The sequence below is a fragment of the Plectrocnemia conspersa genome, unplaced genomic scaffold (genome assembly GCF_051122295.1).
Source record: "Plectrocnemia conspersa isolate PC_06_02 unplaced genomic scaffold, ASM5112229v1 ptg000010l, whole genome shotgun sequence".
NCBI classification, from domain to species: domain Eukaryota; kingdom Metazoa; phylum Arthropoda; class Insecta; order Trichoptera; family Polycentropodidae; genus Plectrocnemia; species Plectrocnemia conspersa.
Genome location: NW_028277174.1, coordinates 26,135,315 through 26,155,791, shown reverse-complemented (window position 1 = coordinate 26,155,791; position 20,477 = coordinate 26,135,315). Strand labels below are relative to the sequence as shown.

The 20,477-nt window shown below is 28.8% G+C and overlaps 1 protein-coding gene across 5 annotated transcripts in view; it reads right to left on the bottom strand.

Annotated features, from left to right (window-relative positions):
* Positions 1-20,477, bottom strand: part of loh (thrombospondin type 1 domain containing lonely heart) — a 263,706-nt gene that overhangs the window by 45,474 nt on the left and 197,755 nt on the right. For 3 of the 5 annotated variants that reach the window (XM_088194949.1, XM_088194950.1, XM_088194951.1), the window contains exon 2: positions 16,249-16,354. The exons of the other annotated variants lie outside the window; for them this stretch is intronic. In XM_088194949.1, coding sequence (XP_088051075.1) covers positions 16,249-16,287 — 39 coding nt within the window. In that variant the 5' untranslated portion in view covers positions 16,288-16,354. The remainder of the gene's footprint in view (positions 1-16,248; positions 16,355-20,477) is intronic. 5 annotated transcript variants of the gene reach the window in all.

The following is a 20,477-nucleotide window of genomic DNA, read 5'->3' as shown; positions in this document are numbered from 1 at the left end:
TTGACTTTGGGTACTACGCAATCAATAAGATATTATTCTCCGCTTCTTTGACGCACGCACCAAGGGTCACAAAAACTTAAGTATGATTATTTAAAACAATATCCCTTCAACAAATTTAGAATAAATAAGGTTTTTAATACATTTTTATATTAATCAATTTAAGTTTAAAATTAACAAAGCATTTTGGACAGCGTGTCGTGAAAAATTATTGCGTTTACTAACTTCCGATATATGCAATAAAATTATATTCGCTCTTTTAGATTTAATTCGCGTTTTTTTGGCATTTTGAAAATGTTCATATAATATTAAAAAAAAATTATAACGACACATAAAGGCCATAATCACGCAACTGAACATAAAGGTCACTTAAGCAAGACTGGAAAATTTTTGCAATATTTTTTTAAAACTCAAGTGAGCAATTAAAAACGATAATTCATTTGTATACTTTATAGAATTAAGCTTAAAAAAACATGCTAAAATATTTCAGTCAGACTAAGCACTTGTAAAGAGTTACAGTCCGTCCAAGATATGAACGCTCATTGCTACAGTATTGGTGAGAGAATTTATTTTAGTACGACGATCAGTGACAAATAAATTATATTTGCTAAAAATACATTCTGTACTTCGTTATTTGTAGAACAAAAAATCGATTGTATAATAACATCATTACCGAGCTCTACATGTTTTATTTTCATGACAAGTAATAATTTAAGAGCATCTGGATTTAACCCACTTTTAAAATAACATTTTGAAAAAAATGTGAATATCCCTCACAATATTGAGCGCTTGTTATTGTTGAAAATAATGGAATGTTTCTTAGCGCAAAAATTAAACTTACTTCCAGCTACATGCGGATTAATTTTTTTATGACATTAATCTCATTTAGATTTTAAGAGTATTTATTGTTTCGATTTTAATGTTGCATTCGATTGCAAAGATTAGCTGCTGGGTTTGCTACAAAATGCCACTAACATTATGTCAAAGAGAATATTTTATTCTTACAATTTCTTCTCAAAATAAATAGAAAAACGGGACCCTTCCAACCTATTAAGTAAATTAATAAATTTAGCATATGTTTAGCCTACAGATTTACATAGAAATATAAATATAATTGTATTAGACTCATACAATTATATTATTTTTAGCTTTGGCTAGATTTTTTGTATTTGAATTAAAAAAAAATCTATCCATATATTTGTTAGATTTAAACTATGACTTCTAACGGAGTAGAAAACAATGTTGATGAGAAACGTGAAAAAAATAAGTTTGTTGAAATTTCAGAAATAGCGCCAAGGGCTTCTTATTATTGGCACTAAATTCTATGTTGGGCAAGGGAAAGTCCCATCATAGAATTTAGTGCCATAGATTGTTCCTGCAGTACAATTTAAGAATGCTATTAAATTTTACGTTTATATGATAATAATAAATATTTAATAGACGTGTATAGAAAATTTCATTTCAAATCAAAACGAGCATTCTAGCAATGGAAAGCTTGAAAGCGCATATAAGTCGTAAAAATCGGCAAGCAGCCAGTCATAATTTCATAATGGGAGGATGAACAATTGCCCACAATACTACCAATGTACTGAAAAACGAATTTCAGTTCACTGCTCAGAAGATCGCGACTGCAACAGCCACTGTTATTTTGGAACTGAGTCGATAGGAGCATAAAGCTCAAGAAGCGAAACCTCGTTCAGGTGGCCATGACCCCCGGTGGAGGTTTATGCGGCACTTTTGCATAATATTTTTATTTATTTTATATTCCATTACGCAGTCCTAAAATTCACTGGCGTTTCACACGATCGATTAGAATTTTTATACCTAATTAGCGAGCGCGATAAAATATCCGCAGTGCGTGCTTTGCCAAATATAAAATTCTTTCGGGCGCGAAATACATATTTTCGCGAGTGGGCTCCATGCTGTGGGTATTAATTCGAAAATACACAGTTTCTTACCTCACGCTGGTAGCGTAATGTTCGTTGGCAGCATCCCGCCGCGGCGACTCATTGTTATCGAGATACTGCCAAATTATCGCTTTCCAAAATAGGCGAAATACACACAGATACATTACATTACCACTTAGTTTTTGTAAATATAAAAATTGGTACTGTGTACGACAGTTAGAATGGTGTATACGTCTCAGAGCTGAGATGACGCTAGAATCGATATATTAACCCATTCAACGCGGCAGTAGATTTCAGTCTATGATCCCGTAACGCGGCGACTATTTCATTATCTTTGCGATCTAGAGATACATATTTTTAAATTCTGACTATAATTAAAATATGTATTATCACTGTTTAAGATCTATATAATCGAAATAAATCTTTGTATTATAATATTTTTATTTAATTAATTGATGGTCTTAATTTAATCTAAATTAATAAATAAATAACTAATATGGGGTATGCAATAGCGCCATATACTTACGTAAGCATAGACTCACACACGCACACGTTCCCATAAGCACGACCAAAAGCGTAGATCTGGCACAAACCGATATAACGTTTTATTATTATTATTATGTGTTTTTATTATTCGTACAAGTACAATCGATGTTATACATTTGGTTTATTTCATGTGCGTGAAATCTAGTGAATCGGAATTTTTTATATTTATAAAAACCAGTGGTTTTAAAAGCAATTGAATTTTGTGTGTAAAAGTATTAAGCACAGTGAAACGTGGCTAATGCATATTAGATGTTAACGTTTGCATCGACAAAATACTATTTTTTTATTGCAATGTTCAAAATCATTTTATGTTTACTATTTTATTTATAATGAATATATTATATCTCAAAACGGAAAAACATACACCATGTCTTAGTGAATGTAGTATATATATTTAGACGTGCGCCTTTAGTTTTTTTTTGTTGTAGAATATGAACACGCATTTATATAAAGGAGCAATGTTATTAGCCATAGTATTTAAATATGATATGATAAAAAAATATTTATTGACATAGATTTTCATTTGCAAACTTTTTCAAAAATTATATGAATTTTAGAATATAATTATATGACTTTAAGAATATATACAATAACTGCTTTAATTTAAATCAGATTTTGTGTCAAAAACTTCATGTCCCATACCTTGCTATCATTTTATTTAATTAAGATATTGACAAAACAGACTTGACTGTTTAGTGTAAATTGTCTAAGAAAAACAGTAAAGTAGTAACACAATGACACGGAAAGGTATGAGATATGAAAGTTTTTGAAAGATTTTAACAAGATTTTAATCAGATTATTATCATTTTAGATAGTAGATCTTGTAAATATCTTAAGTAATTTAGTATAATAAAATACAAATAAAAAACAATTTATCTTCTACAGCATATTTTTAACCCCTTTTTTATATGAAAAGCTATAGTTTTTCCATGTTTTTTAATATTTTTAAAACAAATTAATTCTTTATTAAAAAAAAAATATTTTTTATTTTATTAAGATTATTGTATTAGCATAATTTATCAGTAAAGCAAGTATTCTATATTAATTCTCAAAATAAGATACTGATTAATGAAGAGAAATAACAGATGACTCACTAATTAGTTGCTGGCATTTAAAGGGTTAAACAATATGGTTGATCAGATAAATTAGCACTTAATAGTCATTAATAAATTAATATAAATACACAACTTGATTATGGCAACCCAAACTCCTACTTTTCTCGCATGAAATACGAGCTATTAAAATAAATAATTTAATTTACATTTATATATTTTATTGCTATATATCAAATTATGATAATAATAATATAATTATTTAACAATAGATCGAACTGATTTTTAAAGCATATTTAGACAACCATCACCCTATAGTTTCGTCAACACATCAACTTAATGGTTTGCACTAAATACAATATGAAAAAAAAAGTACGGGCCTTTTAATGTTAGATATAGAAAAAGCTTTTGACATTGTATATCATGACGGTTTGATTTACAAACTGTACAAACTATGCTTTACTTAATATGCTCATACATTAAAAGTAAAATCTATATTCAATTATGATTTCATTCATGTGCATCAAATAACAATTTAAGAATATATTTTGTCTGTTAATGTCCGTCAAATTTTTATGTGTTGAAAGATCTTTTATAAAATGTTTTCTAGGGTTGATTTATGTTGTCATGTGTCACCATTGCCGCCATGTAGGCATTCTGATTTATCGATGATTTTCATTTTTCGAGAAATGAGAATTCTCGACTTCAGTTCTCAAATTTATCGAAAATTTTTATGACTGAAAAATTGTATGTAACAACTTTTTTTGTCATTCCCAGACCCATATTAAAACCTCAAAGAAGTATGCATATTAAGCATGAACCAGCCTTAACTTATACAGCGTAATAAAAAGGGCAGTGGTTCTAAACTTTTTAAATATATTCGTACAAATTTAATTTTATATAAAAAAAATGCTTTATAATGAGAATTCTCGATTTGACATTTTTCTCGAGAAATTCTCGAGAAGAAACACTACCTCCATGTTTGTATAAGTTGAATTATAAAATATAATTATCGATTCTCAATGTTTTTTTTGTTAATATTTTCAGCGAAAAAAACATATAATACACGTACTTAAGATATTTTTGGGAAAAGTTGTTAGGTAAATATCAAAAATTTTAAAATATCATGATTTTATATCGATTTTTTTAGACAATGCATTTAAATGATTAAATTTATTATGCATAGAAAAGCTCTTTTATACCATTAAAGGTATACGAGGTATATTCAATAAATAAATATACAAAGTCCAAACTACATTTAAAATTGATTGATAACACCTTTAGAAAACATTTTTATTTATTTCTTAACTTGATTGATGAATTAACCTGTTCTCTTTTTCGGCATCTAGTGCATACAAAGATTGCGCTCAACTTCTTTACATTCATTAAAAACGAAGATAAAAACCCAATAAGGATCCTACAATTGCGATTAGTTTTCGCCCCATGAATTTACCGTCTATTAAAATCAAACATATTAACTGCGAAAATCACTTAACAACACATCAATTTAATAGTTTGACGAAGCATATATGCACTAATTTTAATATGAAACAGGGTATGGGTATTTTAATATTAGATATAGTAAAAGCTTTCGACACAGTTTGATTCATAAACTATACAAATACAAAACCCCTGACTATCTACTACATACGCTTATATAGAAGCAATGTTGTTTCACTAAATAATGAACACTTTATACCGCGTAGAATTTCAACTGCAATTTCACTTTATCTTGTATAAGAATAATATCCTAAAATTATTTATATATGATATATGAGTGATTTTAACGAGTGCCTACGATCTTAAACTAATCGCGAATACATTACAGTTTTTTTAAGACCTAAATAAATATTTTTAGAGGTGGAAAATTAAAATCAACCTAAGTAAAACTTATATTTACAAAACGTAGACAAACTTTGAAACCGCCTTTCCAAAGTAAATAGGGCAGTAACGTAGAATGGAAATGTAGCGTTTAATACCTAAGCTTATACCTGGACTCTTAAATTTAATAAATACATAATGGAATTTGGCTCTAAATGACTCGTGCCATTGTGGCCATTACGTCGCAATTTAATAGAAAAAATGCGGTTACCACAAAAAATAAAATCTTCATACAAACAATTAATTGACACAGCAATAATACTATTTTTTATAAATTGCAACTGATTCAAAATAAAGTTTTAAAATAATATATAATGCACATTTTTATACTAATCTTAAAAATAAATATATTGGAGAATGTGACACTGGTGACCCGATTGGGCCACTTATCATTGGTTAAAAAGCAGATTCATCCAAATGATAGTAGATGCATTAAATGCCAAAAGGAGCCGATTCAATAGATTTTTCAATACTATTTATAGAAACTTGTTATAAATTCTGAGACGCAAAGAGAAAATAAAACATCTAATAATACGATAAATATAAAATCATAAACATTTTCAGCAATATAACATTGTTACAAAGATTGCACTATAACAACTCTCACAAGAAGCTGTAAAATCTTTTGTTGCTCTATAAAATAGAAAACGTATTTGTACGTTTATTTGTTTGTCTACAAATATTCTAAGAAATGTTTACTTGTAGAGGTTTTAAACTATACTGCTGTTTGAGAAAAATTAAGACAGTTTGTGATTTTTATTTTTAAGTATAAATGAACCGCGTGAAATTATAATATAGTATTTTCAAGGATGCTGCATATCAAATATTTTTAAATAACTGGTTGTGGATAATAAGTTATTACCATATTTTTTAATATATCTATCCAGATTTGTATTTATATTTTAGTGGTGGTTGATAATCGCGCCACCCTTCGCTCTATTGAGCTATCAGAATCGGCCAATAATGGCATTAAGTGGAGAATGCCACATTGGTCACAGAGTGTCGACAATGATGTCGATAAAGCATGTCAATACGACCATAAACGTCCATCGACAATGATACTGACCGCATGAATGACACGCAGGACGCTCTCTGAACGACGCCGCTCTCAATTAGGACTTGCGCGCGATTGGACCATTGTGCCATTCAACTGTGGACAAATGCACTTTTTGGTGTGAAATTCGGCAAAGTTGCGTCATTTTCCGAATTCGGCACGATTAATTGCGGTTTTATTGCATGCGCGAAACGAATAGATTGATATAATTTGGAGGGCGCAGCTCGAGAGCCATTGAACGAGCGGCGTGGCGACGGGAACGGTGCGTATGACCTTTCCCAAACAATTATTTTGTTGCCTAGGTAATGGTGATGTAAGTAAGTAGTGAGCGTCTATTTTATAAGTGATTAAAAAAATGAATTTTGAACTAAAATTGTGCATGAAAAATATTTTATAAATATAAATATTACAATCAGGGCCGCCTGGAAAAACAATGATTCCGAGCCTCATTACAAAAATGGCACTTCATATATTTTTAACATTGTAATATAATTTCTTGAATAAATAATAATATGTAGCCTTTCTATGCTACAAATAAATATAAAAATTAGCCACAGTTGCGACATATTTTCAGAAATAATATTAAATAATTTTAATTAAGCATTAAAAATCATTAAACATATCTACTCATTAATATTTATCTGATAATTAGTCGTGTTTTATTTTCTGCTCAGTGTTGTCATATAGTGAATTTTCAGTCCAGCTCAAAAGCAATAAAATCGTGCCATCGCGCTGAAAACGCTCGATTATCAAGCGTTTATTTCAAGACTTATTAAAACAATATTATGAGTGAGAATCGAATAAAGATCATCTAAACTGAATTTTGACCAATAGGAAAGCGCAAAAAACAATTATCCCTTCTCAGAAGTCAAAAATCCATGTCAAAAGCAATAAAATCGTGCCGTCGCCATCCCACTGCGACGGCGCCGACACGATTTTATTGCTTTTGACGTGAATTTTTGCCTTCTGAGAAGTGATAATTGTTTTTGCGCTCTCCTATTGATCAAAATTCAGTTTGAATATACTTTGATGAGCCCTCTTATATTATAATTCCATGGTAATATCGGTAAAAATAGCTATCATATTTTTAAAACATAATGTATTATTGAAATACAGACAAACTAGGGAATAATGCCTGCATTTGGCTTAGTTTGTATTTTAGACTTGACCTGATAAAAGTTCTACAGCTTTCATTAGGTTAGGCTTGGATAACCAAGCGCAAACATAACCTAAAAGAATCAACGTAACCCAACTCGACCAAATAAAAGTTCTAAGAATAACTATATTTTTTAATTTTTTTTAGGTTACGTTTAGGTTATGCTTATTTTATTTTAAGTATTGTAATGCTTGAACTACACTCTCTGAAAGTTGTCCTAACCGAAGTTCAACTGAAATCGGCCGAGGTCGCCGACTTCCGAGTAGCGGCCAGACTGCCACAAATTTCATATGCCATCCGGACGGCGGGCGTGAATGATGTACGCACGGCGGCTGCTGTCATGTACAGCTGGCATATTTGCGCGCGATCGAAAAATGTGCCAAATAATCGCAATTTTTAAATTGTCATATTATAAAAATTACTCTACTGATAATTATAAAATCACTCACCAATACAATATCAGTGAAAAATTTTCGGTCGTAAATATTCAATTTACGCAAAATCTTTGTCGGCTTGTGCAAAATGCCATAAGATAAAAATGATACTTCAGAATACGAACACCACATTTGTGACTATCCTAGAATTTGTTGCCGTCGATTCTAAATAAGAATTATATAAACCGAACTAGGAAAATACATAAGGATATTCGAAACGATTTTTTTTAACAAAATCAAGTACCACTAATTATTTAATTTTATATGAAAAAAATATAATAACGATATCTGTTAGAAGAATATACTATCAAAAATATAATTAATCTCTTTTGGTGCCCTAAAATATTCAAATATATCAGTAAGAGTCTGTTGAAGTCCCCGATAAGCATATGGTATAGCTTGACCACGTGACCACGATGCAGCGCTCGTCATGCGTGTTGACCATAGGACGCCTACGCGCATACTAAAATTGCACCGAGCTACTCGTTCTATCTCAGTTTACAAAAAACCAAATCATTATCCCTCTCACTCTCGTCACTTAACACGCGAGAGAGCGAAAGGGGAAGTATCTCTCCGCTCGCGCTCGAAAGAGCAGCTCCGACTTAGGTTTCTTTGACTTCGGTCCGTTTGCCGACAATGTTCGGAAGCGCTCGAAATTACTCTACCGCTCGTTCTCGGTAACCTCAGACAACTTCCGAGAGATTTTAGATTGAACTTGACCGAAGTAACCCATTATATTCTCCGCCCTTGGCCAACTTTGGCCAACTTCCAGAGAGTGAAGTGCAGGCATAACAAAATATTGTCAAACAATGTGATATTTCAGTGAATCTCTGATAATGTTTGTGCACAAATACAGTTTCACTGATACGAAACAGTGAACTTGTAAATCAATTGTTTGATACTTTGTAATTTTCTGAGTTAATGAAATTAAATTTACACTAGTAAAAATATTAATTCACTTTAAGATTATTTAAGTTGGGTTTGGGTTTGACAGTTTTGAAACTGTCAAATTGCGTTTTAACGATAGTTTAGAGTTGCATACTATTTCACTAGCGCCTATAAGTTAAATCGTATTTTCAAAACATATTTGTATGGCGACACATTTGTTAAAGATAAAATGTTTTAAAATGATAATTCGCGCATTGAATAAATACAGTTTCACTGATATTGACCAGTGAAATTATAAATCTAGGCCAAGTTAGTAAAACTATATTTTATTGATAATATAAAATCAATAAGAACATACAATATTTTTTTGCATGCCAGAGTCAAAAATATATTTTTTGATGTTCAATGAAGTATTTATTTTTTTAGTCTATATTATATATTTAACTTGTACGGTAAAATACTAGTGCCTCTGATTAAATATATTGTTTCATTACTTCTTGATCCACACAATATGCAAATTAAACCAATTTCGTGTCGAAACCAATAAGCTAAGAAACCTTGTATTAATACAATAACATGTTATTGTAATATACATATACTTTTAAGATATACTATTCTAATATACATATAATTTTAAAATATTTAGATGCAAATTTATCAGTATCTTAATAACAGAAATGTCTAATTAGGCATCATTACAAAAATGTTGAATTATTACTATTATAAATAAAAAATATATCCATATAATTTAAACTAATTAAACATTAATTGGAACTCCTAATTTTCATCTAAATTTCTCAGAATCTAATGAATTTATTATGTATTTATGTAACACTGAAATTAATGTGTCTTTAAATAAATTATCGTCCACCATTGGATATTAAATTGCCACTTTTTGGCAACGAAAATAAATAATAAAAATCATGTAATTTTAACGATAATGAAGCTAAAATCGAATAGTTATTATCAAAAAAATTTATCTTGATAAAAGAACTTTGTTGTACAAAATTTTCTGCAAAAAAATAAAACAGTTTTCAGATGTAATGCATTCCGAAAATAAATAAATTGTATTTATATTAAAAATGTAATTTTTGCGTTTATATTAGATATTGCTAAACTGTTTGGTTCTAAGTTTAAAAATATATAAAGGACAGATTTCATAAATCTTTAACATATTATTTTAACCACTGTATTAACTGTAATATATTTTTCTAAAATATCGATTTGTAATTATTTATAAATATTACATAAAAATCCTAATAAAAATATTAGGTCTTTAAATCAATAGTATATTAATTTAATTTAATTAAATTTTGTAAGCGGCAATCTGCATCGACGAAGCTTATTTATATTAAGAATTATCTGATTTATATGTATTTTAGATTTCATAAAAATGCACTTTATTGATGTGTAAATTAAAAATATATATCAAAATTTGGGTGCAATGAAAAATAATTTACATTGCATAATCGTAAATTATTTACAATATGTGGACATGCCTTATATTATATAAATATACTATTATTGATTCTAAACTTTGCATACAATTATAAAAAAATAGAATATTAAGCAAACACATTAGAAGAGTACATTATATAACGATTATAAATATAAATTAAATGCAAACATTGACTTATATACTTCTGTATCCCACTTTTTGTCAGTAAACTCATTGTGACCTTATTTCCCGTCCGTTTTCTATTTATCAAACCCTTCAACGAAATAGCCGTTTCCACTGATAAAATTGCAAATCAAACAAGCTCCGACAAGGGCGGCGTTCTACAAAGCACACAAACGCAATTAAATCGAAAGCTCAACTGAAAATTGACCAACTGTACATTTTGTCCGACAAGATATACAAAAACAGGATTATGCTACTTTTGAACGTTCATTAACGACTCGAGATAGCGCCCAAGTGCATTCAATGAACGTGTGGTGTAATTTGTGATGTATGACCGCAATTAATCCAATAGCGATATAACACATTAATGTCTAAGCTTTAAGCTCGAGGACTGACACTGCAGGGTAGTAAATTTCATGGTTAAAAAAGGCGAAAGCGTGACTTTGGCGCTACGACGGTAAATCCTCGATAATTTATAGCTCGATTAAATACCAGATCGTATTAGGAATTGAACCTGCAATATCTGCATTTAGAATTTAATTTCTGGAAAGCATAAAAATATTTTATGGTATACGTATTTAAATAATATATTAATAAAGGGTTATGTATTTTTATAATCTTAGAGGGTAATATATTTATAAAGACGCAATAACTATTTAGTATATGTATATGTGTATATAAAATATATTGCTATTGATTTTTTATATTAAATTAAAAGCAAACATATTTAGTAGGAATAGTTCTCAGAAATAATCATTATATTTATTCATTATTCATTCAATTTATTTAATTTAAATTAAATTAAATTACCGCAATGCGTCACGATGACCAAAAACAATAATTGTATTATTTAAATAATAAAAAAAATATATATAATTAAAATAAAACTTATAAAAAAGCAAAGAAAAAATTCATAAAATATCATTTATTACTACTTTTACGATTATTGTTTCACATTTTTTAGTGTTTGATTTAATAAAGTATTACATATGAATTAAATTAAATTATTATTATAAAAATACTGGCATTTTAGTATTTAAAAACTAGCTGTTTCAAATATAGTATTTAAAAGAAGTTTTATAAATACTTATATTTTTTTTTTATTTGTATCCAAACATATGTTACGGATCAGCTAATATTTTAACATACACTTAAATACACCATTTTATTACATTTAATTTGTGAAATATTTGGATGGCTTATGGAAAAATATTGTTTTTGAGCGCTGACGTTTTTACCGCGATGGTTAAGAATAAGGGACGCAATCGTGACTACAGCTAAGCATGTTTGACCCCGCCTCTTATCAATTTCAAAATATAATTCATTTAATACTCGCTATGGCAACAATGCAATATATTAAATCTAATGCTTTCAACAAAAGTGTAAAATAATATAAATACGGATAAGAACTATATTTACATTTTATAAAAATATCTCAGAAATTTCATCTGTATCTCCCTCAACAACAAGGAATACTTCGTTTCAATGTAATTACAATGGAAAGATGCTACGTATTAACGCGTGACACGCGCTTCGTATAACAAAGACGAGCATCCTCGACACCTTATTGCAATCTTTCAAGATGTGCGTATTTAATCTTTGTAGAAGATTTAACAACGGCCCTTTGAAACATAGATTAACAAAGGTTTGGCCGAATAAAACATGAGTGAAATCATAATAAAGGAACACCTAAAAATGAGCCCACTATATAATAAATATAAAAACATAAAAACCTTTATAATTTATGTGACATATGTATGTCTTGTCCTCACATCAAATAGCACTGTTGTACGTATTCTTTGTAATAATTGGAAGGTCACCTACGTTTTTTCAATAGTAAGTTATGTTAGTAAACAGTAAGCTTTCATATTTATATAAGCTTCTTTCAAAGACATGTATAAGTAAATTGACATCTAGTAATAGCACTTATTTGAACAGATTCTATCTACTCAACTCAGATGACCACAAGAGAGAAATTATTTTCACAACTGTATTACAGCACTTACTCAACAAAGACATTTGAATATATTCTTGAACTCAATTCAGATGACCACAAGGAACCAGAGACCAGAGAGAAAATATTTTCATAATTGTATTGTATGTTTATAAGACTCTTTGGAATTTTACAACGCCCCCCGATACTGATACCTGCATTTTTATTGTAGATAAGTATAAAATATATATATTTGTATTGATATTTTATAGTAACCGGCGTTTAACTGATTGAATAAGTCACACAACTCCGCCATAAGCTCCAAATCTCTATACTTGCTCAATTGTAACACTTTCGCCTAAGCTTTAAGAAAATTTTGAGAGCCGTATTTATTAATGAGATTGATGGATCATCTCCATAGTGACTTTAGGTCTTTTTATAAAGACAGCGAATCCGCATTTGTCCAAATAATTTAAAACAGGCTGGGGGCTAGTGTATAATACGTATTATTAGCTCCGAATTTTTTCATGCTTTTCATTGATAAAGAAAGAAAAGAACAGAGGACCTAAATTGGATCCCTGCGGTACTCCAAAAAAAAAAAAAAATAAAGTACTCACTATAGCAACGAATACCTTAGCTCACATAACTCATGAGAAAATGTTAATTATACAGATGTTGCTTAGTTTAAAAAAAAGCAAAGCAAAAAGCATGAATATAATATGAATGATCGGCGGGCGAGGCCCCGCTGGTCATCGCGTTCAGTCGTAGTTCAGCAAAGAATGAATATTGCCCTCTTCGCCATCACATCAGTGTTCCAGAAAATTGCCTAATTTGTGACTAAATAAATCAGCACATCACATAATGACAGCCGCTACTGAAGTAACTCTAAAACAATTTACAAATCCATACAATAAACTAAAGTTAACTATTTTTTGTAAAATAAGTTTGTGACAAACCATCGGATGTTTTATGAACGTCAGTACTTTGTCGACCTGGATTTTATAATTTAATCAAAGAACAATTTTGCTGCCTCTAAAAAGCTTTAAGGGATAGTGACCGTAGAAAGACGTGGATGAAGATTATGTTGCTGGTCCATTAAAGCATGTAATGGTGATTATGAATATTATATTAAACTTCTCAACAGATGCTAATTAAACAGTGCCTTGTCTAACATTTTCAATACATGTTTGATCGGTGTGACTTTTATTCATTTAAAAAAAATCCGGAAACGTTTCATTTTTATATCCATCACTCTAATATAAATTAAAAATGAGTAAGAAGATTGACCTGATAGCCCTTTTTTGTATGCATGCAATATCATCAAAAATATAAATAGAAATGCTTTACAAAAGCTATTTGTTTTTAAAATACCTTAGACTTTTTTGGCATAATGGTAGACAGAAGTATATCGAAATAATTTATGGTTACTAATTGTCGTGACATTTGCAAATGTTTGTTGTGCGTGCTTTTGTGTTCACACCTTAGTTTAATGCTTTCATTTATTAGGCTTACATTATAATGATTAAACTTTAATGAAGAGCGTTTATTAATTTCCTAGTATAATCCATATTGCTGTATATAAATGATTACATTTAAAGCATAGTTGCACTTATTGAAATATTGTATTATATACAATAAAAAACAATGCTCATTAGATTAAAACAAAGCTTGTTTACAATGAAAACCATTGATTTAATATATTATCGTTACCTATCTTATAAAGCTCGATACTTTTACTTGGCATTGCTTTCTAAATAAGTGCCCCATTGTTGCTCGATATTATGGTCACCCCCACACACCGCAATAATAGAGCTTTCGTCGCAAAGTGCGCTTTGCTTAAACTAAACAACTCACGCCGTGGATTTAGAAGCTTTAAAAGCTCGCGTATTTTTTATGCCTAATCTACGAATTGAAAGCTCAAAAATACGTCACCAGCTTATCGTCGGCAATGCGCTAACTTTGCGTGCCCTCGTCGTTTTTTTTTTGCGTTATTATTTCCCCGTACATTTCGAGCGAGGTCCGAAATTACGAGCGTGATCGCCAACGAGCGATTGTATCATCACGCCACGCTATCGTACGAAAAAAGTAAAATTTACACAAATTTAATTCGATTCGTGACCTTATTTTCCACAGCCAGGAATCGAGCAAATATAATATTTACGTGTAATATAATACTAGATTGTTGTCGAGTCTGGTTATGACCTCATTTTGGCGTTGTTGGAAATTACTGGGGCGAGGTCGTCTAAAATATTATATATATTCGCCATTCAATCACGAATCTTTCGCTCTGGTTATCCTCGGACACAACGGGCTCGTTCTGTTAAAAGTTTGGATCGAATCGGGCGAGAGAGAAAGTTTTTTTACAAGTTATTTAGGCACTAGAGAGTAAATCGTTAGGAAAATGTCGAGATTTTTTCAGCTCAACGTAAAAAAAAACAACGCAGAAAGTCTATTCACGGAAATTACAAATACATTCTTAGTTTAATAATAAATGATTATAAATATAACGCAATTTGGAGAGCACGCATCTGGTTTTCATCGTAATGGAAAAAAAAAATTGAATACACGTGTGAAGGCGGAACTGATGCGAATTTTTGTCATTTTTTGGCAGTGAATCTGTTCGTTTTTTTGGAATTTAGTGTTTCATAATGATGCAATTAAAATTTGATGATAAATCAAGAGAATATATAACTTACTTTTAAGTGATGAGTAAGAACTCAAAGACGTGTTTCATTACTTTGACAAAATACATTTTAATAATTTATTTTAATGGTAAAAATAGATGTACTAGTTGTATAAGTATGATTAAAATATTGAAATGGTTGTATATTAAAGAAATATTGAAGATAAATGTTTTTATATTTATATGTAAGTTAGAAAATAATATGTTACTAAAGTATGTCAATAATAAATAAATATTTACATAGGTTTAATACTAGAAATATAATAATAATTTAAGAGTAGATAGGTATAAGAAAACAAAAAAGTAGAGATGTGAATTTGTTTATAAGTGTTCCTGGGACGATCTGCAGAAGTAAAAATGTATCAGATTTCCTAAATGGAATTATCTAGTATGTATCTAGGAAACTTATGAAGTACACGGATACTTGCAAAAAATAGTGTGTTTATATTATAAAATTGACAGAAATATAAAATGCTCAAATATTACTTATTGTTTATACAAAAAGAGTGTCAGCATAATCTAAGTATAGAATTTTCATTACAATTCTATTCAGAAGATAATGTATTGTGTTAGATATAATATACGAAATACAATACAAGGAAATCGATTATTTAATTATATTATATTCTATTCATTACGTTTGCTTCTCTTTGAATGTTCGACTACAATAAGTTCTGTGTCATTTTTTCCTCGAAAAAGTCTATTTATAGGACTTATAGTTAGATATATGTTACTAGTTTATAGATATGTTGAAAAAAAAAAAATACTTCGGTAAACTATCTAAGATATCCAAGACAGGAACTATGTGTATTATTTGGTCAAATTCTGCTACGATAAATAACATCCGATGCTCCTATTATTATGATATAAATTACCGTGAGGTACATTCATAAATAATATCAGTAGTATATCACGTTCGATGCCAAATGTCAAAAGTCTTGATGGAAATCTACAAGACGAAGGTAATACTTTACGGAGACATCAAGAGACACTGCCGGAAAAGGGCGTATTTCAATTCGGCAAAAAGAAATTAGGAAATTGACGAAATTTCGACATGTCAAAAAAATACATATAAAATATGAAAAATTCCACTTACCAGTAGATGAAACAGGATTAAATAGAGATGTGTATCCATTTTCACTTATTCATTCATTCACTGATTTGTATTATAAATATTTGTTAAAAATATTATATATCAAGTTCTATAAGAACACATAAATCACATTTATCATATAATTATAATTTCTGGGTCAATTATTTTAATGCATAAAACGTTCATTAGATAAATAAACACTTGTATTATATTATGATTAAAAATATTTGTGTATTTAGTTATTTTATTATGAATGAAATTGATTGTTATTTACCCTTTATTAATTTTTTTTAAATGCATTTAATGTAATGAAACTGTATTTTATATATTATGTAAAACAGTATTTGTTAAGTAATATTTTATTATTATATTTATTATATTGATTAAAATAATTCAATTAATACTTAAATGGAATTGTATAATTATGCGATTTGATGCACTTTTATGAGGAATGATCTCAGGTTTCATCTCCTGTTAAATACAGTTAGCAAAACCGGAAAAACCAGACATATAATCGAGCATTAAATTAGCTGCGATGAAAGCTGATTGAAATTAAACGGATTTGACATCGACATGGTTCTGACATAATTTATCACAAAAAATCCAAAACAACAATGGATTCTTTCGTTGAAATGCTGCACTGTAATTATTATGAATTTTATAAGTAAAATAATTGTGGCATGTAACAACAAAGGATTATTATCAAGGTAAGTTTCCAAGAAATAATGTAAAATCTAATTTATTTATTGAAAGTGGGTATTATATTAAAATTGATATCTATTATGTGGCAAGTGAATTCCGAACTCGAATACTAGGTCAGCGAAGAGCAAAAATAAACATGGTAAACGTAAATATTAATTATTTAACCGCAAACAATGGATAGTTACGGATATTTTTTTTACTATAAATTATATAATATACAGGCTGTATGCACTAACATATATATATGTGTTTGAAATTCCCAGTTAAAAATCAAAGTTAATATATTCTCAACAGGAATTTAAACAAAGTAATCATATGAGATGTTTGAGTTCAACTTTTATTAAACAGATTTTCAATCAAAAATCTAATCCCTGATCTTTATTTATAATAGATATAGTATATGTATTTTGCTACATATTTAAAAGCTTTTATTTTAAAAACTCTATTTATGTAGTAAAATATAATATCACTTATCATAAATTATATAATAGACTTTATTACATTATTTATTGATGTAAATATTACGTTTACCAACATAACATGCGTTAGACTAATGCACTGCGACAAGCTTGTAAATTAATGACAACTATTTTCTCAATTATAAACTATTATTAAAACTTACAATTAATAGATATCACTATGCATAATCTAGCTAGATTTTTTTTATTCATTACGACATTTTTCCTAAATCTAGGAGAACCTTAAACGTGATGATCAATTGGAATTATATTTATATAATAATCGAATTTGAATATATGTTAAATTATAAAAACTGTAGTTAAAAGGTAACATCTACAAAAAAAATAATGTTTAATAATATTAATTATTATATACTGGGGATCACTCGTAATCGTTGTGAAGAAATTAGTGTCAAGTGCTAAAAGTGCAACAAATAATTGATTTGTATGTGTATTTTGGACTTTCTATGAAAGATTTTTTTCGTTGTTTTTTTTTAAAAACATTTATTTAAAAAAAATTGAAATCATTTAAAAAAAGGTCGATGCCAAATACAAAGAGTACGGTCAGTGCCTTGATAGTGCCTTAACAGCTTTTCTATTTTAGATCATATATATTAGCATACGAAAACAACAGTCTAGTATGATTTTTATTAGATAATAATAAATTATCTAATTTTCCTTAGATTTTATAAGAATTGGAATTTATCAGCGAAGCAAGCAAAGATTGGCTATGAGTACTCAATCAGACGTACATTAATAGTTCTTAAGCATTTGCATCTATACCGTTGGACCTTACTTAAACAAAACAATATTTTTATTGTTTTGTTTAAGTAAAGGTTAAAAACACATTTGTGTCCATTTCTCAGATAAATATGGCAGGTAATTAAAAATCGCAATTGAGCGTTATTGGGAAATATTTGCATTATTAAAAATAACAACTAGGAACCGAATATGATATAATATTTTATAGAAAGGTTTAATTTGTTTTAATTGGTGTTTCTTCTCGAGAATTTCTCGAGAAAAATGTCAAATCAAGATTTTTTGTTATATAAAACTAAATTTGTACTAAAAGCATTTTTATTACATAAAATTAAATTTGTTCAAATATTTTTAAAATGTTTACAACCACTGCCCTTTATATAATGCTGCACAAGTAATGGCTTGTTCATGCCTAATATTAATATTTCTTAGAAGGTTTTAATAGGAGTCTAGGAATGACTAAAAATTGTTTACAAATTTTTAACATTTTATTTTATTAGTTTAAGTAATAAAATAGGACATCAGATAAGAATCCTTTCCAAAGATGTTTGTGTCAGATGTTTGAAAATATGCATACTTTCTCGGAAGATCGAAAGTATTTAAATGACTAACATTTTTTGCGATTTTCTATTACTCTCTTGTATTTTGGACTTGACCTAATAACAGTTCTAAAACTATAATTAGAATAGGCTTAGATTTGAGCAGCAAATATACGTTTCGCGATTGTCAAATTGAATTTCATATACTTTATAGAGCAGCATATAATTTTACCAGCGCCTATCAATTTACATTTTCACTAGTAGAAATATATATCTACTAGTAAAAATGAATTTAAACTTCGCTAGTGAAAATATAACTTTCCATATATAATATATTTTTACTAGTAAGAATTTATTCTGATTTGAATTTACTGATAAATATATTTGAAAAAATATTTTCGGGATACCTTTTTTTTTTAGATTTTTTTTGACGTCCTTCCAACTTTTTCCAGGAAGGAGGGCAATCCAAACATTGATAAAAACAATCACAATCGTTGTTTTTTTTATCATTTGGATTTTATTAAAATACATTGTATTTCAAATGAGGCCAAAAAGGCCAAATTCAAGGGGGGAGTGAAATGCCTCCACGAATGACGTCCTTGTATCTTACACTCACCACTAGTGTTTTTTACTCGAGAATTATTTCTCAAAACTTGCAAATCGAGAATTTTCATTTCTCGAGAAATGTAATAAAGCATTTTTTACTATATAAAATTAAATTTGTACGAATATTTTATAACAAAGGTTTGGAAATCACGAAAATATGCTTAAGTAATAAAAAAAGACACTCAGATATGAAACCTTTCTGAAGGTGTTCGTGGTAGATGTTAAAAATATGCACATTTTCTCGGAAGATCAAAAGTATTAGAATGACTTTTTTGCGTTTACTCTAACCGGTCGGCGGCTTTATCTTTGCTTTGGTGACCTTAGAATCCGCTCTGATAAAAAAATACGCAAAATGCAAATGATCTAAGGCTTTATTTTTGGATAATCCAAAAACTTTTAATATTGTTTTTGTGAAGCAGAAACAGCTGTTACTGACAATTATCTTACGATTACTATTGACAACCAAAGGGGCCTTAAAATTTTGGGTAAAATAATTAGAAAATATCAATTATGAGCTAAGCTCAAAATTTCAACACGCAATTAAAGAGATATAATATAATCGAAAAAACCAAACATTGATGTCATTGATTAAATATTGAATAATTCAGAATTTTTTGTTTTTTTAGTTATTCTTCAAAAGCAGAAATATGCAAAATGGGGAAAGATTATTCAATGATTATTCAATGGCTCGACGAATTCTAAGGATCCTTGCTACTCCATTAAATCATTGAAATCCATTGAAGAAATTAAAAAATTATCATTGACGCAACAATTAGAGAAAGAAATTTCTTTGAGCCTTACAAAGAGTAGTGTAAGAAAAAAACAACTTAAGGATTAATGGAGAAAGAATTAAAAATATTTGTAGTTAAAGTAGTTTGTATAATATTTGATACCTTGTTGTCGATTAAACCAACATCAACACAAAACTAAAGGAATTTTCCAATGGCCGAAATTTTTTAATCAAAAAAAATAAGAGGATGTTTGATTCTACTTTAAATGACATATATTTTTAAAGGGTTATTTTAGGAATTAAATGTAATAATGTATCTGCAATATTTTACTATATTACATACATTTTTTTATTCATAATGCATTGCTTTAACATATGGAAGTAAAAATATTTTGTGTGCCTATTTATGTAAATATGTTTATTAAATAAATGTAATAT